Source organism: Tenrec ecaudatus, chromosome 13 (genome assembly GCF_050624435.1).
Source record: "Tenrec ecaudatus isolate mTenEca1 chromosome 13, mTenEca1.hap1, whole genome shotgun sequence".
Classification (NCBI taxonomy): domain Eukaryota; kingdom Metazoa; phylum Chordata; class Mammalia; order Afrosoricida; family Tenrecidae; genus Tenrec; species Tenrec ecaudatus.
In genome coordinates, this window is record NC_134542.1 from 58,730,743 (window position 1) to 58,758,361 (window position 27,619).

Here is a 27,619-nt window from a genome sequence, read left to right on the forward strand (position 1 = left end):
CATCGGAAGAGGATTTTGACCTCAATTTTGAAAAGGTGGAATTGGCATTCCCCTTTGGCAATGCAGTAGGTGGTGCAGGAGACAGCGCCTGCGGCCCTAAGCAGTGAGAGGGCGAGGCCAAGCCCCTTCCCAGGAAACTACTCGGCGCCTCACCATCAAGCGCCCCGGATGACAGCTGTGTCTGTGAACATCACATAGTGTGTTTGTTTATTATTAGGTTTTATGTGTTCAGCTTATTTTGGGGGTCTGGGGATGTTAAAAAACTTATCCCCATCAATTAACAGACTGTAGCTTCCCCATGTAAATTAATATAAATTAGCCAGCCTTAAGTTAGCTCAGCTTGGGGAAGGTCCCCTGGGGACGCTCTATTTCCGAGTAACCAGAGAAACTGGCTCAGGTATTAAACAGCTCCTAGAATGAGGGCACTCTGATCTGCAGTGACCATAAAAAAGATGCGTGGTCAACTTTGAAATAGGCAGGCCAGCTAGCTAACATTGCTTCATATATATATATATATATAATGTCCTATTAACCTCAAATTCATTTTCATGGATATCCGCATGGTCAGCAGTTTGGAAACAGCAGCAGCTCCACTTGAGAAAGACTGGACTTTCTATTTCTGTCAACAGGTACAGTCTCAGAAGCCCATAGGGGGTCTCTGTGAGTCAGCATTGACTCAATGGCCTTGAGAGTGAATTAGAAATTTAACTTGAAGCTGCAATACTGCAGTGTCACCACAAGGTGGTGCCACTGGTACATTGAAAGTACGGATACCGTCCTCATTCCAATTCCTTTGTCAGAACTTTGGTTGAACTTCCTAATGATTATGGGAAGCAGACGGATCAAAGGAGAAGGGTGGAGACACGAAATGGCTCACTTGGTAGACTTTTTTCTCTTCCATGTATTAGGCAGAATCTATGGGGGAGACAGGTGTGAGCTAAACGAGAGGGAGCAAGCATCCCAGTTTTCAGGAGTAGTAATTATTACTTAAATATCGAACATTGCTGCCATTTAGGGAAAATTGCAGTCCGTTTGAAGAGCTAACAGCTCTGACGTAAATGCTAAATGATGCAAACTTAGTTTCGGGTTGCAGATGCAAAGAAAGGGTTAGACTCTATCTTTGGCTTTTGCAACATTAACAAAATGGTTTAAAATAAGTCCTTCTTTTCCTGACAATTTGCAACTTCATTTAACCCCCAAACCTAACCTTTGTGGACTGTAGGTACCGCGTGGGTGAAAGCATTAACAAGATCACTGACGAGGTGTCAGTAAGCTTCTACCATTTCAGGGTGGAGGTGGTCTGGTCCGTTCTCCCTAGAGGAACCCTGGTGGCTCAGTGGTTAAGTGTCTGGCTGTGAACTCAAAGGTCAGTGGTTGGGACCCACCTTGTTTATCTGTTCTGGTAATCTTAAACCTTCAGATTACACCATAAGAAACTCTATGGGGCAACTCTGCCCCTCAGATGTGGGTGCTGTGAGTTGGACTCAACCAGACAGCCCCCAACCACAGCAGTTTCTCTGGACCTCTTGATTTTTTCTTTCTTTCTTTTTTATTAAAAGATCATTTTATTGGGGCTCTTGCAGCTCTTGTAACAATTCATAAACCATTTGTATCAAGCTTATCTGTACATAGGTTGCCATCACTATTTTCTAGACATTCACTTTCTTTTTTTCCTATAAATCATTTTATTGGGGGCTCGTACAACTCTCATCACAATCCATACATCCATCCATTGTGCCAAGCACATTTGTACACTTGTTGCCATCATTTTCAAAACATTTTCTTTCTACTTGACCCCTTGGTATTAGATCCTCATCCCCTCCCATCCTCCCTTCCTCATAAACCCTTGATAATTTATAGATTATTATTATTATTTTGTCATATCTTACACTGACCGATGTCTTCCTTTATCCACCTTTCTGTTGTCCCCCACCCCCCTGGGAGGGAGCTATGGGTAGATCATTTTGATCAGTTTGCCCTTTCTCCCTCACCTTCCTCTTCCCCTCCTGGAATGGCCTCTCTCAGGGGGTTATCTGTCCTGGAGGAAAGCACCATCAGCCTCTTCACCGCATTTGCTTATGCACCTGCTTTCTTTGTCCTCAGCGCTCATGTTGGGAAACTGAGCATTACGGAATGCCTGCTTATTAGAACAAAGTGTTCTTGCACTGAGGGAGTACTTGAGTAGAGGCCCAATGTCCCTGGATATCTTAATTGAAATCCATAAAAGGGATTTTCACGAACTGATGACTATGTAGTCCATGTATATTGATCCCATATGACTTCATTTCCTATTAAAGGGCGGATGTGGGAGGGGACCTTTCTCAAAGTTTACCAAATCAGGCCTTTGATACCAGGGCATCTGCTTTCTTAGCATAAATCCCAAATCTTCCTGGACTCCCAGGAAGTAACTATGTTTTTGGAAGAATTCAGAGCCAGTGAGTAACAGGAGGAGGAAAATTGGCATATTTTTCTGGCTCTTCGTCTTATCCAGATTCGGTCACTGTGTGTTTCCAAGTATTTTATAAAATCCTGACTCCGCTCTCCCAAGCAAGAATAGACTTGGTGCCCATGCGTGTAGTTCCAAGGGACATTCAGTAACAATGTGCAGGGCAGGGTTTCCTGAGATTGAGGTAGAATATGGGTAACGGTAGAACCATTAGAAACACGGAGGAAGACCAGAGTCATGGTGTCAACCTCTCAACACTGCTTTGCATCTGAAATAGCGCCCTAGACACTTGGGGTGGCGTTAGGAATCCAGGACTATGCCCGAAATACACTGGGGAAGCTTAGTAAGCAATAGCTGCAGATTCCATCCACACCGTGGGAAAAGCAGTTCAATGAAAGTGGCAATCCGCTAAGTACGGAATTACAAGGACTCATTATATATATTTTAAAATACAGAATTAAAGTCAGTGGCTGGTCTTTAAAAATTGCAGACAGATAGTCTTTTTGGTTTAGGGCCATTCAAACCACAAACTGTTACATAGACTCTATTTACTAAGAGCTGTGAGCCTGAGTGGGAGCGGAGCCGACAAGGTGGCACTTAACAGGGACAACATGAAGAGAGATAGTTTGTTTCAGGATGCAAGGCTTGGCAGTCTACTTAGGGCAGTGGTTCTCGACATTCTTCATGCGATGACCCTTTATACAGTTCCTCATGATGTGCTGATCCCAACCATAGAATTATTTTTGTTGCTACTTCATAACTGTAATGTTGCTACTGTGATGAATTGTCATGTAAATATCTGATAGACAGGATGTGTTTTCATTGTTACAAATTGAACATAATTAAAGCATAGTGATTCATCACAAAACAATGTGTCATACATTGTGAAATATTTATTTCTAGTTACAAATAACTCAAATGTTGTCTTGAAGCATGGTGTAGCATGGGTAACAGTCTTCACACTGGGTACTCATCTGTGGGTGTATCTGCATGTGGGTGGACCCGCCTGGAGATGGATAGAGGAGCCATGTCTCCGTTCCTAAAACCATCGGAAATAGGTGTTTTCTGATGGTCTTCGACGACCCCTGTGAAAGAGTTGTTTGACCCCCAAAAGGTTTACCACCCACAGGCTGAGCACCTCTGCTTTAGTGACTGAGCCAAGAAAAGCTTTCTGGATCACAGCAATTAGATTTGCACCTGGCTGTGGGGATGGGGCAGGGGTGGGCTGCCTTTCAGTCCATTGCACATGGGATTGACATGAATCAGGGCCAACTCATCGGCTACTTTCTGATGTAGAAAATGAGCTGTAGGTAAGTTTGGCTAGCCTCTCAGTGGCTGTGGGATTTGTATCCCCAAAATACTGCTTTAACTTTGCCGTGTCCTTGGGAAGAGAAGGTTCCTCAAGTTGGGAGAACAGGTGCTGACTAGATCACTCAGTGGACGTTTACAGTCCATTAAGGAGTTCTGCTTCTCACTGGGGAGTACTGTGTTGTCGCAGCAATGTCCTACTCTCATATCTTGACAACATCACAGTCAGAGACGCTATTGAACATCGTTCCAAATCAGGGATGTCACAACTCAACCATGGGAGGCATCCTTGGCACTAACTTTTTTGGGACCTTGTGTTTTGGACCAGCTGTGAAACACGTTTTCTCTTCTGGCTTCAGAAGGGGTTTGGAGGAGCAGGTTGGAGTGGATGTTGCCGTGTTTTTGTAGGGCGTTCACATCACATGGGCCAGGGCTAATCCATTTCAGAAGCCTCCCCCGCAGGGAGTGTGCATTGCATTCTGGAGCCTTTTCACCTAGAGACACAGCAGCAAATCCATTCTTGTTTGGTCAGTAGGTAAAAGGTGCAAGGAGAGGCTCATTCTGACCCAAAGGTAATAGTCACTTCTGGGACCTTGCACTTGGTTTGAATAACTGCATTAACTCCATCAAATCATCAAGGCGCCGTTCTGGCTCAGGAAGGGATACATGAAATTAAACTGCCAAAAAATTATCCATGCAGTTTCCTTCTTCATATAGGAAATGGCTTTGTTTTTACATTCTGTATACTAATACTATAACCCCATACCCCAGGAGACTTTAGTCAGTGAATAGGAAACTGATGTTCACAGGAACGCTTCTGGGATCCGGCTTCTGTGCAAGGCCAGGCCTCATGAGGAAAACACTCCTGGAAATGGCTAAGGCTGGGTCCTCTCGGCTGGGCCACGGTTCTCACTGGTTTGCCCGTCATATAATGCAATTCAGCAGCCCTCTGATGATGTCATCATCTCCATGGTGTGATCCGATAGGATCAGCCCACCAACTGTCAGAGGATTTTCCACACAAGTGTGGTATGCAGCCACGATATATGTGGACTTTCTGGCCAAGCTTTGCCGACTGATGCCATTTCCATCTGGTCAATGGTCTTTGCTATTCGTCAGGTTATGCAGTCCTTGAACCAGTAGTCTATGCAGGACCCAATGATCTTGAATTTGTCAGCTGTCACACCTATGTGTGTCAGAAGATATCTCCACCCCATGCCTGACCCACAGATTGGAGACTACCTCACCTCCACAACTATACAAGCTATTCCCAGGAGTTAAATATCTCTCTATCAATGGGGACTTCAAAATATTGTGGAAATATCTCATTATCTTCCCATTCCATTTTCCAGAAACTTTTTGAGATATATGTGTAGTATGTAATATTATATAACTGTTTTTATTTCCCTAAAGAACCCAGTCTAAGGCAGTTGTAAAAAGTGACACCTGTGCCACGTGTCTTTTATGCCAGTGAGTATAGAGTAGCTCCAGGGGCTTGCTATTGCTATCATTTTGCTTGGCTTCCTTTCTTTACCTACTAATCTGCAATGCCTTCTTCTTGCCTCTGTTCCCTTGCCCTGGTTTTGCCATCCTGCATTACGACCGTGGTTCTGCTCGTGTCTCAATCTTGGCAAACTACCTCTTTAGTTTTTGTCCATTTTGTTAAAGCCATGCCATTCTTCAAATTTTTGCCCAAACAATAAAACATCTGCTTAGTTTTTTCAATCCTGAAAGTTTAGGTAATCAGGCCTACAATCCTTTAGCTTTAATTTTATAAATCCTGTAAACTCTGAAGACCACCAGATGCTGTAATTCATTTGGTGGTAAAACCTGACCGGAACAGATATGACATTAATTGTGTTCTTTAGTTAGCTCATCTTTTCATGAATATATACATGTTTTACTACAGGAATATTCATGTGCCTGATTATTGAGAGTTGCTCCTTACTCCAGTGGAGATATTACATAATGTATTCACAGTATTATTCTAAAATCTAAATTTAAACCAGTTCGATTCTGCAATGTATTTGACATGAACACATTTAGATAAGGGAATCAACGACATGTAGTCAAATACTGTGGTTTCATTTTAAGCTTTCACTTATTCCTAGGGACCATGGTGTACAGTATTAAAAGAAGTGTGGGCACATAGGAAAAGTAATAAGAGAAAGTGAGTGAGCGAGAGAGAGAGAGAGAGAGACTCACTGAATGGTTGTTGGATCAGAGGTGTCCCATGACAACACCCACAACACATTCAAATATTCCCAGGGGTTTCAAAAGATGCTAAATGAGTGGAATTTGTGAGGCAAAATAACTGCAAAGGGTATGTAGGGTCTTTTATGACAAGTGTGTGTGTGCATGCATGTTCACGCATGCTTGTGTGCATGTCTGATCATGTATGTCTATATCTGTCTCCAAGGAAGGGCCCAGAAGGAGTCAACTCTGCCTCTGCAGACAGAGCGGGAATGCCCGGGTACAGTCTTCTCTAGGGGAGTGCCATGTCTCCTGCTGTGGCATTACTTTTGGTTGTGAAGGCACTACTGGATTTGGCCCCTGGATGTGACACCGGGAGCTGAACACAGTGGTTTGTTGAAGGTCCTCACATCAGGGACCGTCCTTATTGACTTCCGAGTTGTCTTGCCTTTGGAGTCTCAGTGAGAACCTAAAAGCCATCGAAAAACCCAAAAAAAACAGATGCAACCGTAAATATCTTCTCTGGCAATTCTGCCTACAGGAGGTTATCTAGCTATGTTTGCTAACTATGTTGGCCTTTCTTCTTAATGCTTTGCATGTATGGATTTAGCTCTTTATATTGTGCTCTGAAGCCATCCTGGTTGCGACTTTCTGGGGCACAGCCTTTGTAGGACGGTGTCAACTCTCTCTTGCATATTATTATATTTTACTGAAGAAAGAGGAAGGATGGTCAAAAGTATAGGTGTATGTTTGGGGCTGGGTGGAGCAGGGTATGCGATTTAATTAGCTTCCTCTTCATAGTTAATAATAAGTGAAGACTTCGGTGATAAAAATTTTCTTTATGTCACATTTACTTTTCTGCCACATAGCGTCAATTCAAATCCTTTTTGCTTAAGAACTGGTCGTTGAATGAAATTGGTAGAAAGGGTGCCTGTTGCTAGCATAGCCCTGAACGTGTTTACTGCGATTGTTACTTTATTTCTAAAGACAGGTGCTTAGGCACGAATGTATTTCACTTGCTCTTTAAGGGGCATCTGTGTCTGAATAGATGGCATTTGTGTTACAGTTGTTGTTGGCATTGCCATCGCTTCTGCGCCCTCGTTTGTCTAGAGAGAGCCTCAGGAATCTCCAGCTAGGTTGATGTTTGCAGCCTTTATGATAACTCCTTATAACACAGACGCCTGATTTCTCCTCTGTATCCTGCTCACTGTTGAGAAGCCAGAGCTCTTGTTAACATTGACACAATTTCGATAGACGATCCTCCCTTCCGCATGGTTCGTGCAGAATCTGCGGAGCCTTCCTTAACCATCTCCTTTTTGCGGTTTGCTTGAATTTGATCACAGTGGCTGATTTCATGCATTGGTAATGAAGGCTTAGGTTGCCTGTTTCTCAGCGTAAATCCACCTCAGACTTGTCGGTTGGCAGAGCTGCGGGTTTCAGCACGCATGGAGATATGGAACTGAAACTGCTCTGCTTTCTTCACCAATGACTCCGAGCGTGCTCGTCCGTCCCTAACATGTTGCCAGCGTGTACAGGGTTTTCAGTGAGCACTGTGAGAAGCCAGCGTCTGGGAAGGTTCGGAGCTGCACTGGTCTAACGTGGGGCTGGCTGTCACGCAGATCCCCCGGCTGGACTGGAGTCCCGGCAGCGCTGTGCATTCTGCCAGTCACACACTGGAACTTCCGTCGATTCAACTTGGTTGCTCTCTAGGCTGGAGAACCTGCCAGGATGTGGAGCGGACTGCCCAGTAGAGGTGAGCATTTTCAGTCTCTAACTTGGATGGGGATCTGGGCGGCAGGAACGGAGAGCCGCTGTGTGTTGTGTGTGAGTCCGTGGAACCATCAGTTGTGTTCATCACGTTCTCCGACAGATCAGAGGGAGGCAGGCTGAAGGGGGAAAGAGAGGATGCCTTCCTTTCATTGCAAAGTTACTCCATACATGGGTGTGACATGCATTCTTTTCTTCCGTGCTAGCTGTTTGCCGAGCATGCCTTGCCGGGAGGCGCCTTCCTTTGCATTTCAAACATTCAGAACAAGTCAGAGATCTGATGTGATTTGCTCTCCTTGCTGAAAGCGGGTAATTAGCAGTGTTATTATGTGCTTATGGTTTATGAAAAGAGGCTGTGAACTAAATGTGCTTTGTAGCCTCTCTGACAGGAAAAACATACAGGCGGAAACAAGGCATGTTTACAAGGTAGCGGGGAAAGCCAGTGAAATGGATTGCATCCTGGAGTGGACGCCTTGTTAAACTTGACGTTATTAATAATTACAAGTTATGACCTGTCATGCGCTGGACAGCCTGCCGTCATTGATCCCTCGTGATGGCGTGTGCTATAGGAGAGGGAGGAAAGATTGCCAGCATTTCTTCGTGAGCACGCTTTAATTAGATGTGACATTTGTCATGTGGCAGCTTTTAGCCTGAGAATGTGAATAGCGTACTGCTGCTCACATGGGAAGTTAAATGACGAAGTCATCAGAGCCAGGAAGGTCTGAGACGGGGTAGTGAGTGTAGAGGCTTAGAAAGCCAAGTGCATGAAGGGGGAGCTCAAAGTTACCCTCCGAGCCGAGGGACTCCTTCTCGGAGGCTCTGCTAAACTCCCCTTCCTACGTGGGGAGAAGTTGTTTCTAGACAGGCTGCAGGGTGAGAGTCAGGGTGCCTTCATGCAAAGGGGTGCTTATGAAGCGTCTGCTCGGCATAGGTTTGCGGAGACAGTGCTTTCACAGGGATGGGGCGTGTGTAAATGTATGCGTGTGTGCTTTTCCTGCCAAATTTCTGTGAGGTGTCTCTCTCATGGCACTAAGCTCTAAAGTTATAGATAAGTGTGTATTTGTTTGATAGAAGATTCAAGAACCCCGTTTACTGCCAGTGCATGTAAAGCTTGGCTAAGCAGACACGTCAGGAGCAGACCATTTGTGTTCGCCAATCTGTCTCGGCAAGTCCCAGGGCACTCTCTTGCTGGAAGCCACTGTGTGCTTTTGAAAGCATGAAATTAGTTTTATACTGAGCACATGGTTTCTCATTTTGCAGCTCTTTTTATGGTAATGGTCAATTTCTGGTTCACTGCCAGGATTTGGGCGTTCTGTCAGAGCGGATAGTCTCTGCTAAGGTGTCTCTATGAGATAAAAAGGGGGGCGTTGGGGGAAGGCAACCTAATTAGACCCTCAAGAAGAGACACTTTCAACCTGTTCTACTCTCTGGATGCACTGTCCTTTCTCCAAGGTCCTTCATGTTGCTTCCCTTGGGCTCTCCAGGCTTGAAGTTGCTAACAGTTGGCCACTTTGGACCTTCCTTAATGTGACATCAAAACAGCTACCTGTATTTTCACAAGGAGTTTTGAAAAAAGGAGGGGGAAAAAAGACAACCTGTTTTTTCCTGAAATGCAATGCAGTAGTTCATCGTTTTGCAGTGAATTCGTGTAAAACCTCTTCGTCCTTATCTGAGTGTTTGGCAAGACATCCCTAGAACACTGGCGGAGCAAGACCAAGCCTTTCTTGTGTTTGATATTGGATACAAACAGCCCATGTTTTCGAGTAGAGATGTGTAATATGGATTGAGTCAGTTAAGCAATGCAATTTTCCATTTAAAGAGAGATTAAAATGTTGAGGCAGAGTTTTTTGCCCCATGAAACTGCCTTGTTTTGGAAGATCCATGCTCTCCACCACCAAATGTGTAGACAGATGATGCATCGTTTCTGGTTGTGTCCACAGAGCAACACTGGATTGAACACACTTGTAAACACTGAGCTTGCCTGGCTGAGCCTTTGCTTTTCAAGAGCACATATGGACCCATGCTACATTGAACCTACTTGTACTGGCCAGACTACATTTTGAAATAGAAGGTGTTCAAATTTAACTCCTAGATTTGTAATGAAGTATGCATTCTTGTGCTTGTTTTATACTGGGTGAGAATGAATGTGCAGGTGGATTAGAGATGGTGCTACTATGTATTTTCTCTTATGTGGACTTGGCAGTGGAACTGAAAACACCTCTGTAATCTTGAATTTCATATTTTATTCTTGTTCATCCTTGGATCTTTGCCTAAGTTAAATGACTACACATGATGAAGGATTCAAAATAAAATGTTATCATTGAAAAGCAAGGGTGTAATAGGAACCATTTAGAAGGTTGTCTGCTTTTAAATGAAATATAATATTGGGCAACTCATTTTTCTTTTGTTACTTGGGGAAGTCAGATCACAGTTCATCATCAGGTTTCAGAGGGGCTTTGATTTGGTTTTGACGTACAAATAGGCACCTCTTTTTCACCTCGGCAAAGCCCGTGGCACAGAATTGTGTTGGTTGGCTGCAAATGAGACGGTTAACAGGGTGTTGAGTTTTCTCTTAGAAATTCATGGTGAGATCACATGCTTAGTAAATGAAAACCTTGCAAGAAGTTTAAGATGTCAGTGTTTTCTTAGAATAGGAAAGCTTGTCATATTATATAGATCAGAGAAGATTCTCTCAGAGAAAGTGAGGGATAATTTGGCATACCTGTTTGAAGTCTTGGCAGCAATTTCCCCATCATAAGAAATAAGATCTCTGAAATCAGTGAGAGGATGTGAATCACGTAAGTCTCCGTGAATTACCTGCCCTTTTCCAGGGATCACAGTTCTGTTATTCTACTGCAAATTTTAAAAATGATTACTTGTGAAATACTGCTGATGTCATAAGTTTAGTGGAGTTGAGAGACCTAGGTGTCATGTGAAAAGTGACTCTGTATGTCCGCTCGTCTTTCCTACTGTATACATCCACTAACTAGTTGGACTACTTATACAGAATATGTCATGTGTTTTCAGGCAGGTTGCTAAGGTGATTGTCTTTAGGTAAGAAAGTGGATCTTTGCATTGAAACCCTCCCCCCCCCGCCCCTTTAGACTTTCCCCTGATTATCCGATCCTATTTCCTTTCCATGAACTAGGAAGACCTAAAGCTAGGGTGACCTAGGAGCCTGTGGTATGGTGATTACAAGATGGGCTGCCACTCACAAGGCCAGCAGATAGGCTTTCTTCTCCTGCTCAGAGCTACGGTCTCAGAAACCCACGGGGGCAGGTCTACCCTGGCCTATAGGGTGGCTGTGAGTCAGAATCGTCTCGGTGGCAGTGAGTTTCATTATGGGTTTTTATATAGCACAAAGAGATACTGAATGCTCAAGTGCATTTGAAATTTTACTAAATAATGAGTATTTTTTATTATAAGTATATTCTATGTAATATTTGGGATATAGGTACATAAACATCAGCCAATTTTTATATGAAATTCAAATTCGGCCCAATGTTTTTATCTGGCTGTCATAGGTTTCTAAATAAGATGAGTCCATAGCAATGGTCTAGAAAGTTGGTCTCCCAAGCCCTTCGTAAGAAGTTTCACATTTCCATTAAAAAAATGTCCACTGATAGGGTTTATGCCTTAACACTTTCATGGTAAAAAGTTACCATTTGAGAAACTTAGAGTATCATGGGAAATAAATAGGATTGGTGTAGTAGAAATTGTGAGTAAATATGTGGAATCCCTGCATGATTACTAAAATAAAGCAATAACGACAGCACATTCAATAATAGTCATCAATAAACTTTTAAAGGGGTCCTGGAGGTGAAATGGTCCATTGCTCAGCAACTATCTGAAAGATGGGTCATTTGAAGCCAGCCAGCAGCTCTGTGGGAGGAAGGTGTGGCAACCTGCTCTTGTAACTATTACAACCAGAAAATCCTGCCGTGTGGGGCTGCATGGGGCTGCTGTGAGTCAGAACTCCACATCACCCAACAACAACAACAACCTTACATCAACCACAACGGATAAGATACAAGGCAGTTCCAATTCCAGTGATCCCTTACCCATGAAAACAGTTTTCCCCCAGGAGTTTCCTTCCACAGTGAGTCTGATATGTTTATACATTACATGAAATAACATCAATAGTCGATAATTGATCAAGGATTCACAAGGCTGAGAGAGGGAGGGAGGCAGGGAGGGGAAAAAGAGGAGCTGATACCAAGGGCCCAAGTAGAAAATGTTTTGGAAATGTTGATGGCAATATACAAGTGTGCTCGATACAAATGAATGAGGAATTGTCATAAGATTTGTAAGAGCCCCCCAATAAAACAATTAGTAATAAAAAAGATGGAACTGGATCCCTTCTCAAACCCCCCTACCCTCACCAATCTCTCCTTTCATTGTGCTGGTGCTTTGAAGACTCAGTTTTCTTGACTGTCAACGCCTAGGTTTCCTGCAGAGGCTGAGGACCTTGTAAACTTGAGTTATAAGAAAATCTCTGCAATTATTTAATTATTCAACTCACCATAATTGAAGCAAATAGAATAGAGATACTATTTATTGTACAAATGTTATGTGCCTCAAAACTACATAAAATATTTATAGGCAGGGTTTTATTGACTCCTTAAAGCACAGTATTATAATCCTTAGTGTACATATGTCAAACTAATTACCCAACTCTGTTGCAAGCTAGAGCTATCTCAATTCTGATTTCATCACAATGGAAGAGAAAAAAACAAAAGCAAATCTAACTCACTGCCCTCAAGTCGATGCCAACTCAGAGTAACCCTATAGGACAGAGTAGAACTGCTCCCTGTGAGTTTCTGAGACTGTAACTCTTTATGGGAGTAGAAAGCCCCATCTCTCTAGAGCATTTTACCCTAGTTCTCAATGCACCTCTTACCTATCTGAGCTACCTCTCCTCAGAAGGAGAGTCTTGCTGGGAGGCTTCTCCTCCTGTGCTTCCGCCCATGTAAGACTGAGCTGAAATATTGTCTGTGGGCTCGCAGCTTTCTGAAGACTTCTCTTTTCTATTCCCATGTCCCAGTCCTGCCTCTCCTGTTTTGGGTTGGGGAATAAGAATGACTGGATTTCTGTGTATTTCTGTATATTTCTCCATGGGTGGGAAAATATGCAGAAATGAACCACATAATACTCTACCAGAATTTTGTGTAGGTGACTTTGCAGTTGATAGTGAATACTATAGAGGACATGAAATTAACTGTGTTACTATAGAGGACACGAAATTAACTGTATTAAAATAACCTATTTGTACGCAGTGGAAGGTACTACCTCCATTCGCTCAGCCCCAGTTGATCAGATGATTGTGTAGTCAATGAAATAGTTCGAGGGAATTAATTAACTCAACTTTCCCAATAACTCCAACCTTCTCTGAATTAACTGGGACTTCCAGTGATCTAGCTTACTTCTCCATTTATATAGCCTTTTAGGACAAAATTATCATTTAGCTGCATTTTTCCCCACGTCTATTAGCAGCAAACCACTATTTCAGTCGGATTATACTCGAGTTTTAATGATGTTATTATTGCCTTCCCACCTCAACTGGTTTTCCACTGCTGCCTCATCATAAATGTTACTGCATTTTACCCGACTTCTTCTATTTTTAGAATATGATATTGCCTGCCTTTTCTGTTATCCCAATAGTACTCTTTGGGAAAAGATTTTGATTTCTCTTCCATCGACTGTCATTCTTCTCTAGTCTCCATGCTAGCTCCAGCATTGGCCCAGATGATTCCATCCTATTCAACTTTGTTGGTGTGTTTCTTATGGTAAAACATTGTAATATAAATTTCCACTACTAAGTATATGTCAAAAATATTATTTTCCTTTCAAATTATCCTCAAGGGTTTAGAAAAGACACTTTCTGATAAGATATTGATGATACTTGTTGATAGGTAACTTATAATAAATTAAAGTTTTAAGCAGTTTTAAGGGCTTTATTCTCTTTACTTTCTAGAAAGTGACATTTCTCAGTATCAGTTCCATCACCTGGTTGGTATGGGGAATCTTCCACACCACTGGGACATTTCCTGGAGCATCTTTTCTGGACATTTCAAAATTCACATGTGAGTTTCAGAGGAAGTACAGAGAGCTGAATGAAGGCCAAACATAATAGTGGGACAGGAGGAATGTAAAAGGAAATAGAGGAAAGAACTAGGAGGCAAAAGACATTTATAGCTGTATAAAAATAGGCATGTACATAAGTAAATATATTAATATATAATGATAGGGATATAGGTCTAGGTACATAATTTATAGATTAAATATTAAGGTAGCAGATGGACATTGGGCCTCTACACAAATCCTTGCTCAACAAAAAAAAACTTGGTTCTAGTAACCTGGCATTCTGTGATGCTCACTTTCCTGACATGATCGCTAAAGACAAAAATGGGTCCATAAGCTAATATGGTGAAGAAAGCTGAAGGTGCCTGGATATTACTAGATAAGGCGTCTGGGGTCTTAAAGGCTTGAACTTAAACAAGCAGCCATCTAGCAGGGAAGCAACAAAGTCCATATGGAAGAAGGATACCAATCCTTGTGCTCACAAGTGTTGATGGGATCAGGTATCAGACATCAGAAGACCCAAAGCAAACAATCATTTTTATATGAATGAGAGGGGTTGGAATGGAGACCCAACGCCCATCTGTAGACAATTGGGCATCCCCTCACAGAAGTGTCACAAGGTAGGGACGAGCCAGCCAGGGAGCGGTATAGCACCAGTGAAACACAGAACATCCCTCTCGTTCTTTAATGCTTCCTGCTCTACACTCCCCCCCCCCTATCATGACCCTAGTTCTACTTTCAAATCTGGCTATACCAGATCATATACACTGGTGCAGATAAGAGTCCGGGACATATAAACCCCTGAGGACCAATAATGAGAGTAGTAACATCAGGAGGGTGGGGGAGGTGGAAGGAGAAGGGGAAGAGAGAGGGAACGTATACAATGATCAATGTATAAGCCCTCCCTCCCACCCCAGGGAACAAACAAGAGAAACGTGAGTGTAAACTATGAAGATAAAAATAAATTATCAAGGGTTCGTGAGGTTGGGAGGGTGGGGAGAGAGGGAAGGAAAAAGGAGCTGATACCAAGGGCTCAAGTAGAAAGACAATGTTTTGGAAATGATGATGGCAACATATGTACAAATGTGCTTGAAACAATTGTTGCATGGATTGTTATAAGAGCTGTATGAGCCCCCAATAAAGTGACATATTAAAATAAAATTTTAAAAGAGACCTTGGAGAAAAAAAAAGAAAATGTATGACAATGGTGGTTCTACTTTTTCCTCTGATTCACTCCCTGCCAGTGCTTGATTTTTCAGAAAACGATGCGGGAATAGATTTATATCTAGAACCTTTTTGCATCTTCCACTAAATTGAGGGAATTTCTTGGTTTAGGTATCTTCTAGTTTCTGGGAAATTTTTGCATCTGAACTTTGAAGACATTTAAAAATATCTAGTGGTAACCAGATTCAGAAATGACTCCACGGGGTCTTCTTTTTCTGACATTTTCTTCTACCTACATGGCACATTTTTTTATCATTGCGGAATATGTAATGATGTGTTCACAATAGATTAGTTGACTCTTGTCTAACTGTAACTTGTGGGTTTTGTGTAATTTGGATACTTAATTAATGTTGTATAAATTTAGGGAAGAAGCCTGTGGAGTCTTCTGTTTGTAGTTGAAATGAGAGAAGGTATACACTCTGTTAATTCTCGAAACATTCCTCTAAAGAAGTAGTGTTAATAGACCCATTTTACAGGTACATAAACAGATATACATAAAAATTAAGGTGATATGCCCAAAGCCATCCAGCTAGCTGAGCTGTGATTTGAACACAGGCAGTCAACTCCAGAATCCATGCTTTGAACTATTCTTTCTGCATTGTTTCTGTATCAGGCCTCTAATAGAATATATATTGATGTGGTTTGATCTGATAATGTACTTTAATCCGGTGCCTGGATTCCTATGCCCAAAGTCTACTTCGCCAACATTAACCTAATGCAAGACTCCAGGGCTCTGCCATGGCGTGATGAGAACAACGATAACTTGGCTTTTAGAGTGATGGATGATAGTAAATTGGGGTTGTTAATATGTAGAAACACATGGCTAATGTAAATCCTGATACCTATAGCACATACTCTGTATTGTTGCTATTATTGTTTCTGTTCGTTGTCATGGAGTTGCCGCTGGTAGTTTTGATCGCATTAATAGAAATCAAGTATAACAAGGAAGAGTGTGGTCTTGTTCTTGATCATCCAGTCAGAGCATACAGAAGACCTTAGATGTTTTTATGTGAGACCACTATGACCAAAGCACATTGAGTACATTTATCCAGAAGAAGACACTATTACAGGATTTATAATATCTAATGTGTTTTATGATTTTTTAAAAAGTACTCTGCTAAAATTAAGATCAGTGGGTTGAATCTTCAGGTAGAAAGAGTTATGCTTGACATAAAGAAGAGTTTCCCAACAACACTGTTTGAAGGTGAAGGAATTTCCTTTGGAACTTGGTACTCATTTCTCAGCGGTGGTACTGAAGCCAATGGTAGATTGCTATTGCAGTGTGTGATGAAGTAGGTTGAAGATCAATGGATAATTAAACTTTCTGACTCCAGAGCATTTTTTTATGAGCATATTAAATTGAAAAGGGTATATATGAGGGGGTACCCCAAAAAACACTGGAAAAAAGCTATGCTGGACAGAGCTTTCATAGTAAGCATGTTTCCCACTAGGTGAGCATTGAGCAACTCACTCTGAGTTAGTGCAACCAGTGGCTTCACCTGGGAAGGTTCTCTCTGGTCACAGTGAATTTTTTCTTAAAAGCAGTTTTGCCTGAGCCTCGTTTTTGTGATGGCCAATTTAAGAGAACAGTGTGCAGCTGTGAAATTTATTTCCTGCTTGGGAAAAATGCCAAAGAAACTGTTGTGATGTTGAACACTGCTTACAAGGACAGTGCTATGGGAAAAACTCAAGTGTACAAGTGGTTTTCTCCTTTCAAAAAAGGTGAAACATCAATTGATGATGAACCTGGTTGTAGACATCCATCAACCGCCTGAACGAACAAATATGTGGACAAAATCTGTGCGATAGTGCTCAAAGACGGACGCCGGACCACTGAAGAGATGGGGAAGCCATCTGGACTATCTTGGAGTTCGGTTCAGTGGATTTTAATGGAAGATTTGGGAATAAGAAGGGTCCCTGTGAAATTTGTGCCTTGGGTTCTGACTGACCAGGAAAAAGAGCGTCCACTGGAAACATGCTGAGCTTTGAAACAACAGCTCTGAATTGACCTTTTTTCCAAGGTCATTTACTGGTAGTGACACATGGGCTGTTCTTACTACCCCAAAAGCAAACATCAATCAAGCAACTGGAAGATACCATTGGCACCTCACCCCCCAGAGGCTCGTCAAGTGCAATTAAAGATCAAAATCATGTTCTTCTTTTTTTGTTTTTAATATGAGGGGGATAGTGCATTTTGAGTTCACTCCACCATGTCAGTGACTGTTAATCAAACTTTCTATTTAGAGGTTCTAAAAGATTACATAACAGTGTGTGACAAAAAGGCCTGCGTTGTGGCAGACGGGGGGTTGGTTTTGCCACCACGACAATGCACCTGCTCACACAGCCATCACAAAACAGCATGCCTCTCTTGCCCCACACACCTGACTGAGCTCCATTCGACTTCTTTTTGTTTCCACAAATGAGGAAGGACATGAAAGGACAGCAATGTGACGCCACAGAAGAGGTGAAGTAAAGATGAGGATGGTGCTGTCAGCTATCCAAACAGATGAGTTTGAAAAAGGTTTCCAAGAATGGAATAGCAAAGTCATTAGCAAATGACTTCACTTTTTTAGCAATATCATAATTCAAAGATACTAACTCTTTTGTAGCCTTTCATATTTATTTACCAGGTTTTGCATGGCCATGAAACTATTGAAAATACCATTACATGGGTCAGGTACACCTTAGTTCTCCAAGTGATATTTTTACTCCTTAACATTTGAAAGCAGCAGGTCTCAACCTGGGGGTTGCAACCCCTATGGGGGCCAAATGACCCTTTCACAGGGGTTCCCCAATTCATAACAGTGGAAAAATTACAGTTATGAAGAAGCAATGAAGATAACTGTATGGTTGGGGTCACCACAACATGAGGGACTATATGAAAGGGTAACAGCACTAGGAAATCTGAGAACCACTGCTTCAAATAGGTCTTGCGCAGAGAATTTGTCCAATATAGTATGTTGTCTGAGTTCTTGACTGCTGTTTCCATCATGAGTTTTATGGTTTAGCATGTAGTACATACTCAATAAATATAGTCTATTGTTATTTTCATATTGTTCTTTCTTCTAATTTTTTAATTAAAAAATTTAGAATTATACCAAGTATCATCTAGTTCAAATTACTGTATAGCTAAGATAAATATCTAATACATTTATATTTATATTCTTCTAATAAAATGATCATTGTAGCAAAATTGATCGACTATAGCTTATACAATAACTATTATATAAATATCGATTATATTTTATATAACACGTAGTGGAGCCTGAGAGATAAACAGTATCGTTGACATTGATAAGACGTATGGTGCTGCAGTGCACTAAACCCAAGCCGGTGGCAATAGGCGGGAAGGTTTGGAGTAGATAGCGGCTGCATACAAAGGACGCTTGGCGGGAATGGAAAGGAGTTTCTGAAAGGGGACTCAGGGATCCTTCCCGCTCTTAACTCTCAGTTCATCATTGCCATCAGTTGTTTTATTTTAGCCTTACCTTGGACATAGCTAGAGCTATGATGGTAGTCAGAATCAATGCAAAGGTGAGTGGCTTGCCAAAGAGTCGAACTAGAAGTGGAACCATCTCAACCGCACCCTCGTCAGCAGCTTCCACATCGGCACACCAGCTTCTTCTCTGATTCTACGTGCAGCTCAGTTTAACTGCTTGTGTTTGCCCAAGGACGTACTAACAGCACCTGCACCGGGGTGATGAAGACAGTGGAAAGGAGATGTGGTCGGAGACATGACTGGGGCTCTAGGGCAAAGTTGTACAGCTCTCCAGTAGAGAGAATGACAACTTTAAAGGAAGGTTAGAAGCAGGCATATTGAAAATTCCTATAGTGGCCTTACTAATTGCAACACTATTATCAGTATCTGAATTAATGCCATTAATTAATTGATTGATGCTACTGTTAGTATCTGAATACTGAAAGTGCTTTCTGTGTAATATTATTGATTTTCCCGGACACACCTCATGTTAAAATGTAGGCTTTGTGGGTAGAAATAGTGAATAAGGAACAACTTGTATTAAAGTTTACTGGTTGAGTAGAAGAGGGGGCAGAGTGATAAAACTTCATTAATTGAACGAAGAGCTAAAAATATCTGAAAACCTGATGGAGAAAAAAATAGTCTGTTGTTAAATATTTTTAGACAAAGTTGAAGCCGTCAAAACATGTATCAAACCAGAGAAATCCTCAAATCATTCTACTTTTATTTTAATAAATATAGATTGTAAATGTAGATGAGTTGGTAAAAATAATTCTTCCTCTAATCAGCACTTTTAATTACTAACTGCAAATACCAGGGTCACGGGGACTAAGGTATTATGCTTGTTTTTCTTATCACATTTGAATATGTTTGTAAACTTAAAAAAATAACACATAGGATAACTTAAGTATATTTCCAGAATGGACTTTCCTCTTTATCCAGATTTTATTACGTGGTGCTGTGGGTTAGGTATTGGACAGCTAAGAGTAAGGTTGGGGGTTCAAACCCAGCAGCCACTGCACAGGAGCTAGGAGGCTGTCTGTTGTCATAAAGATTTACAGTCTGGGCAACCCCACATTGGGTTGCTATGAGTCACAATGGATGCAACGGAAGTGGGCTTAGTTTGGAGATATGCAGGCATTACACACATGGTCTATAATTATTAATTATTTTAATATCTTTCTTCCTAGTGGGTGAGTGCCTCTAGGATAGTCTGTGTCCTGCCTTCCTTTTATTCATTATCAGTGATAATACATCAGTAGATGTTATTGAATATGTGTGTTCACATGTGCATACAGAATTTTATTGTGATGGTAACAGTTATGTTTTATCCATACAGTATAGCGTTATACAGTGATGAAAAATAAGATATGTTGAAAGAAGCTGATATGGGATAGTGTACAAGATATAAGCAAAACAAGCAATATGCAAGTGTGTGTATTTTGTTTAAAAGGTGTGTGTGTTCATACAAATGTGTTGTAGTTGGCATTAGGTTGGGTTCTATCAAGGTGAGTTTTGACTCATAATGACCTCATTTGGAAAAGGTAGAACTGGTCTGCAATGTTTTCTCAGCTGTACTATTTACAGAAGCCAGTCACCACATTTGTGTGTGCGGAACTATAGAGAGACAGAGGAGGGACACAGTTGGGGAGGAGAAAGACAGAATGAATGAGTGTTTCATAAGGAGCCTTGGGACTAAGTAAGAAATATAATTACTCTTAATTATTATAGCCTTTCTACTATTTGAAATAGACTTAAACTCATACTCCTTTTGTTCTCATGAATTATTAAATATATTTATGGTTTACTTTTGAAAATAACATTTGCATATAAAAGAGGAAATGAAAGAGGAAAAAGTTAAAGGAAAATGGAGAGCATGTGTGGTGATCAGAATTTACCACAGTAGAGGCAGTAGGGTTCCAATGGATTTTATGGTTTTTCCATTATTTAATGGGTAAGAAAAGGCGTAGAGCAGAAGCCAACTTACCAGGATATTGGATGTCCTTGTTGCCCTCTGTCCTAACAAGTGTCTGTTCCCTACAAGTTCAAGGTGACAGCTGCTGTGTGGTCAAGGCCTGAGCAGATATTCCATTGAGTCTATTAGGACCATTCCCGGTGTCCAGGTTAACTTGCCTGCTGATACATGTTTACCTTCTAGTACATTCTGGAAATTCACTCCTCAACTCAAATGTCCCTTTCACATAATCCTTCCATTTGCCTTCTTATGAATTTTTCCACTAATTTTTTGAAGTTCTCCATGTGGGCACTGTAGGGAACTTCAATTTTGTAAAGGAAGTGGAAACAGCCAAAGTATAAGTCCCTTTGCCATATTCAAAGAAGCCCTGCAGGTGTATTGGTTATTCATTGGTCTGTGATCCACATGGTCCAGAGTTCGAAACCACCAGCAGGTCCTGGGCAGTCTACCTCGTAAACAGTTACAGCCTTGGAAACCCACAAGAGGTCCCTATGAGTCACCCTCGACTCCGGCAGTGAGTTTGGTTTGGTATCATTAAAAGGAGAGAAAGATGGAAGGCCATGTGAAAATAATAATAACCCCAAACCAAACCTGCTGTCATCAATTCAATTCTGACTCATAAGGACCCAATATATGGGTTCTAAGACAGTAAATCCTTATGGAAACAGCAGATAATCTCATCTTTCTCCCAAGGAACATCTGGTAGGTTTGAAATGCAGATTTTTCAGTTAGCAGCTCAACATTTATCACACAATGCCACCAGGGCTGCTTAAAATAATCGCGAGGCATGCCTGAAAGTTCACAAATTTGACAGCGTTCAGTACTGCATCGAGGTCGCTCTGTCATGCGGTAGGTTCATTTCTTAACCTCACATATTTAGTTTTCTGTTCAGGAAACATAGCACGGAGTGAATTTACCTTTGAGGTGAAAATGCAAGGTTTTGATGAGATGATAGGTGTTTTCTCCGGAATCTTTTTGCTTCTATAGATTTAATGTTGAGTTCAATTGCTAATTAATTCATTTAATTTTGTTTAATAAGCTCAAAATGTCAGCTGCAGTTAAATGGAGTGATTTTATTTTATACTCACAGTCAGCTTGTACCACTGTGGAGTGAAGGGCTTGATTCATCTTATGATCAACTGACTATTGCTCAACTGGATACTTACCTTCTGTCTTCTAAGCGTCTTAAACTGGATGCACTGTTCTAAAATCTTTAAAATATGTCTGTCTTTACATTTGAAGAATATATACTCTCTTATGAGCAACAGCACAATCAGACTTTATGAGCTCATTGACACTTCAAGACTAAGGGTGAAGTTTGTGTTTTTAACCTACTCAGAGCCAACTAACTGGTTGCTGTATGTGTATATATGTATATATATCATATCAAATGAAGGGGGAAGTGCAGAGTGGAGACCCAAGGCCCAAGTGTCGGCCAATGGAGATCCCCTCATAGAGGGGTTTAGGAGAGGAGATGGGTTAATTAGGGTGTGAGGTAGTATCGATGAAGAACACAGCTTTCCCCCAGATCCTGGATGCTTCCTCCCCCCACCTACCATGATCCGAATTCTACCTTGCAGGGCTGGATAGGACAGAGGCTGTACACTGGTACATATGAGGGTTGGAGGTACAGGGAATCCAGGGTGGATGATACCTTCAGGACCAAGGGTGTGAGGGACGATGCTGGGAGAGTGGAGGGGGAGTGGGTTGGAAAGGGGGAACTGATTACAAGGATCCACATGTGACCTCTTCCCTGGGAGAGGGACAGCAGAGAAGGGGGGAAGGGAGACTCCGGATAGGGCAAGATATGACAAAATAACGATGTATAAATTACCAAGGGCATATGAGGGAGGGGGGAATGGGGAGGGAGGGGGGTAAAAAAGAGGACCTGATGCAAGGGGCTTAAGTAGAGAGCAAATGCCTTGAGAATGATTGGGGCAGGGAATGTATGGATGTGCTTTATACAATTGATGTATGTATATGTATGGATTGTGGTAAGAGTTGTATGAGTCCCTAATAAAATGTAAAAGAAGAAAAGAGAAAAAAATGATTAGGGCAAAGACTGTACAGATGTGCTTTATACAATTGATGTATGTATATGTATGAACTGTGAAAGAATTGTATCAGCCCCAATAAATTGTTAAAATAAATAAATAAATTTTAAAAAAAGAATTAGAAAATACAGCATGGAATGACAATGTGGGGGTTGCAATCAATGCATGGGAAACTATTCTACTCTGTAAACCTTCACCCAGTTCACAATGAAAAGTTACAATGAAAAACTAAAAAAAAAAAAAAAGATAAAATAATAATTTATAAATTATTAAGGGTTAATGAGAGAGGGGGGAAGAAGGGGGAGGGCAAAAATGAAAATGAGCTGATTCCAGGAACCCAAGTGGAAGGCGAATTTTGAGAATGATGAGGGCAACGAATGTATAAGGGTGCTTTACTCAATTGATGGATGTATGGATTGTGATAAGAGTTGTATGAGCCCCAATAAAATGATTTATAAAAAAGAAAAAAAAAAAAGAAAGCCACACTATTAGTCTCATTGGCAATGTGTTCATCGTAGCTGAACTAACGGGACAAAGACACTTAATACTAAGAGTCTATGTAGTTCCATGTTCCCTGGCCTCATGACTATGACAACAGAAACAGCAAGGAAGGAAGCCTCACTACATTTTCCTGATTTGACAGTTTTAAAAGGGTCGAAAAAATTCCCTGACTACAAAGAAGAGAGACCCTAATCTAAATTAGAAAATATTTTTCCTTTGGTAAATGTTATTTCTTTGTCTAAAGCTCAGAGCCAAATGGGGGTCCCTGGTGGTGTGTCTGGAGCGTAGGGTGGTTGTGAGGAAGCTCCAGGAAGCAAAGTTGGCAAAGCAATTATGCTGGTCATGAAGAGTCTAGATTGCAAGGCACAGGTCGTATGCCTGTAATGGCCGCACATTTGGGGGGTTTAAATGTGTACCAATGCCCAGGTTCCACCTGGCACTGTTCTTTTTAAAAGCTCTCCAGTTGGTTCTGAAGAACCTTTAAGAATCGTTGGGTAATGGGACTTGCACTCTGCTGGGCTGGGGGAGTGAAGTCTTGGAAAGAAGCCACACAGGTGAACGGCTTGTGGAGGAACGGCCAAGGCAGGCGATAGAGCAGAGTAGCAAAGCGCATGCACGTTGGAATCAGGAAGCCCAGGGCTCACTCCCTGCCCCTGCCGCTCATGAGCTGCATGTGAAAGTACTCTAACCTCTCTAAACTCAGTTTTCTTACTGGAAATGTGCCATAAACAGGAAGCTGCTGTTTCTTACCGTATCCTCTATCTAGGTCCACACACTTCTGTAGGTTGTGATCCCACCTCTTGTCCATTTTCATCACGTCAAACAGCAGATTCCATATCCTTGGGGGACTCATGTTGCGTATCTTTAAAATTTTTTCATTTTTGAGTTTGGAGAACGACAGGTAGTCTGAAGGGCCAAGATCAGGGCTGTAGAGGGGTTGGGATGAAGTTTCCCAATGAAATTCAAACAAGGTGTAGTCTGGAACCAATGAATCACACACAACCTCTCTAGTTTCGGAATACTCCCCCACCTCCATGACCCAGTTAGATCTTACGAATCTGACTAGACCAGAGAACACACATTGGCACAGATAAGAGCTCTTGACACATGGAATTCAGGACAGATTAATCCCTCAAGAAGCGTAATGGGAGTAGGGATATTATGAGGGTAGGGGGACGACCAGGGAGGGGCAAGGGTGAGAAAGGGGGAAACTCATCACAAGATTGGATATATAGCCCCCTGACTCAAAGGGAATGAATAAAAGAAATATAGGTAATGGAAACAATGGACAGTATAAGGTACGAAATAACAATATATAATTGATCAAGGATACATGCGGTGGGAGGGTGGGGGAGGGAGAAAACCCCACTAACAAGACTTTGTACCATGCCCTCCAAACCCAAACCAAACTCCTTGCCACCGTCAGGTCAATGCCAGCTCCTACAGAAGAGAACTGCCCCTGTGGGTTTCTGAGACTGAGTCTTTATGGGAATAGAAAGCTCTGTCTTACTGCTGACCTTGCAGTAAGCGGCCCAACTCATAACCACTACACCAAAGAGTTTCTCTTAACCTAGCATATAATATTTTACATTAGGTCTATCCTTCCAATACAGTAAAGTATTCTTCCAATCCAGTAGGGGTGGGGGAGATTTCAGACAAAAATGATGCACGATTACCATAGAGAAAAAATGTATATGAAAAGTAAAAAGTGGTAAAAAACAAGGGTAAGGTGTAGGACCTAAGAAGTCAAGGTATGTACTGAAGTGTTCCTGTCACATTGAGGTTCACGTTTCAGTACTATGTGTATGACATTCTATGGAAGAAAGTCTTTTTGAGCACTTGGGACATGATGGAAGAGGCCCTTCACAGCTGTCAATAGTTGGTGGTCCCATGAGTTATCATCCATATCAGGCACTTCGGAGAGTTATACATGATTATTCCAGGATGCAGCCAGAAGCTTAGGTTATCTAATTAGAGCGGTGCTCAGTCTTACCATGATCCACAAAAAAGTGTTAAGTGGACTGAACGAGAATCCAGATTTAGTCTTCACAATCTAAACCATAATGAGCACTCCCTGTCTTGAAACACTGGCATTCATCGGCCTGATAGCCTAAGAGCTCCTAGTCCTGTGACCCTTGGAGTATTCAGGATGTGAGTCAAGGTGTAGTTCTCATTCTCCTTGTGTCCCCTGAAGACCAAGAACAGAACTGGAAAAGAACCGATGCTTGTTAAAAATATTTCTATATATATCTTTTTTTATGTGTGTATATGTATATATATGTATGTGTGTATGTATGTATATATATGTATATATACCATATTGAATGAAGGGGGAATTGCAGAGTGGAGACCCAAGGCCCAAGTGTTGGCCAATGGACATCCCCTCTTAGAGGGGTTTAGGAGAGGAGATGGGTCAGTCAGGGTGCGAGGTATTACCGATGAAGAACACAGCTTTCCCCCAGATCCTGGATGCTTTCTCTCCCCAACTACCATGATCCGAATTCTACCTTGCAGGGCTGGATTGGGCAGAGGTTGTACACTGGTACATATGAGGGCTGGAGGCACAGGGAATTCAGGGTGGATGATGCCTTCAGGACCAAGGGTGTGAGGGGCAATGCTGGGAGAGTGGAGGGTGAGTGGGTTGGAAAGGGGGAACTGATTACAAGGATCCACATGTGAGCTCCTCCCTGGGAGAGGGACGGCAGAGAATGGGGGGAAGGGAGACTCCGGATAGGGCAAGATATGACAAAATAACGATGTATAAATTACCAAGGGCACATGAGGGAGGGGGGAGCGGGGAGGGAGGGGGATAAAAAGAGGACCTGATGCAAAGGGCTTAAGTGGAGAGCAAATGCTTTGAGAATGATTGGGGCAGGGAATGTATGGATGTGCTTTATACAATTGATGTATGTATATATGGATTGTGATAAGAGTTGTATGAGTCCCTAATAAATTGTTTTAAAAATATTTCTATAAGCTTGAAAATACAAGCTCACACTCTTACTTTTTACTCTGATGTTCTCCGTGCAGTCCTCAAAATGCTGAGAGCTTCATTCTATTTTCTGAGACCATTTTGTGCCCTTAAGACTTTTCCCATGGAATCGCTCACTGGATTGAGTCCACCTCCAGCTGTCTCAATGGTGTTTAATGACGAGGAAAGTTTTGTTGATTGTCAATGATGTTTGCTTGATTAATTCAGCTTTCCTGTGTTGACTTTTTACCTGTGTCTTTCAGCATGTGCTAGAAAATTAAATTTTTCCTTTTGGGGGTTTTAGGAAACCAAACCCAAAACACAAAATTTAAATTCATATCTCTCTCTCTCTCTCTCTCTCTCTCTCTCTCTCTCTCTCTCTCTCTCACATAGAAGAAAACCTATAGTAATTTTAACCCAGTTTAGACTTGAGTATAAATATTTTATATGACCTATACCTTCTTTGAAGGAGCTCTGCTGATGTAATGCTTACATGTTGGACTGTGATGTGCAAGATTAGTAGTTTGAAACTACCAGTCGCTCAGAGGAAGAAAGATAAAGCTTTCTACTCCCGTTATCAGAGGGCAGTTCTACCCTGTCCTGCAGAGTTACTGTGTGTCACAGCGACTTGGTGACAGTGAGTAATTCTGTCTCTGGGACTTAATTTTAAATTCTACTGTGTTTTCCATATTACCTCTGATACTATAATTTTACAAATAAAACATTTAAATCTTCTTAGAAGACTTTACTTTGAGAGATTGTTGATTTAAGACAAAATAGAATATTACTTGGAGGTATTATATTTTTACATATTAACTTCTGTTTTTAGTAGTTTCCTGGTTTGATCTTTTCCAAGATTTAAAAGATGAACTTTAAAATTAGAAATGCCTAAAACGATGTGACTGTTTTGGAAAAGTATTTTCAGATAGATTTATGCATCTGATGGTTTAAATTAGTATCCTGTCCTAAATGCTTCTCTGCTGAGAGTTTACAGATGAGATCTGTAACAAAGGCTGTAGTTTACTATCTAGTATTGTGGATTTCAAATGATATTCATTCTTCAGCAAAAATAAAAAATGGTGTAACACATTGGGATGGTACCACGGTGGCAGATTACTTTTAAGTTACTCTTTCCTTTTTACTACAAATATGACAATACTGCTGTATTTTTACAATAGTGAAATGAGGGGACATTTTTAGCTATTAAATAACTTACAAACCCAAATCAACAAATGCTTATCTTTTCACTGAGGCTTTCTTCCATATAAGAGAAGTGATATGGTATATAAGAGGTAGATTTTCTGAATTCTCATCCTGAGACGGCCTCTAAATGATTTCTATAAATCACAACTCTCTGGACTTAAATATATATATATATATATCTCCAAAATGAGAGAGTTGGAATCAATTTTGCTTGAAACTCCTTAAGAACTATTTAAGCAGGAATATTATAGGACATTTCTAAGGAGACTTTCCATGTGACTTCAGCTCTTCATGATGAGTCCAGGTGGCAGGGTGGCGATGAGTTGGGACTGAAATCTGCAAGGTCAGCAGCTCAAAACCAACAGCTTCTCCTTGGGAGGAGGATGAGGCTCTCCAAGTCTGTGAAGCATTGCAGTCTC

The 27,619-nt window shown here is 41.4% G+C and overlaps 1 protein-coding gene across 3 annotated transcripts in view; it reads left to right on the forward strand.

The window, feature by feature from the left end:
• The window catches only part of ZNF385B (zinc finger protein 385B), a 380,374-nt gene that overhangs the window by 5,502 nt on the left and 347,253 nt on the right, over positions 1 to 27,619 (forward strand). Inside the window, exon 2 of one of the 3 annotated variants that reach the window (XM_075529725.1) lies at positions 23,793 to 23,810. The exons of the other annotated variants lie outside the window; for them this stretch is intronic. Within the exon in view, the coding sequence (XP_075385840.1) occupies positions 23,793 to 23,810 (18 nt within the window). The remainder of the gene's footprint in view (positions 1 to 23,792; positions 23,811 to 27,619) is intronic. 3 annotated transcript variants of the gene reach the window in all.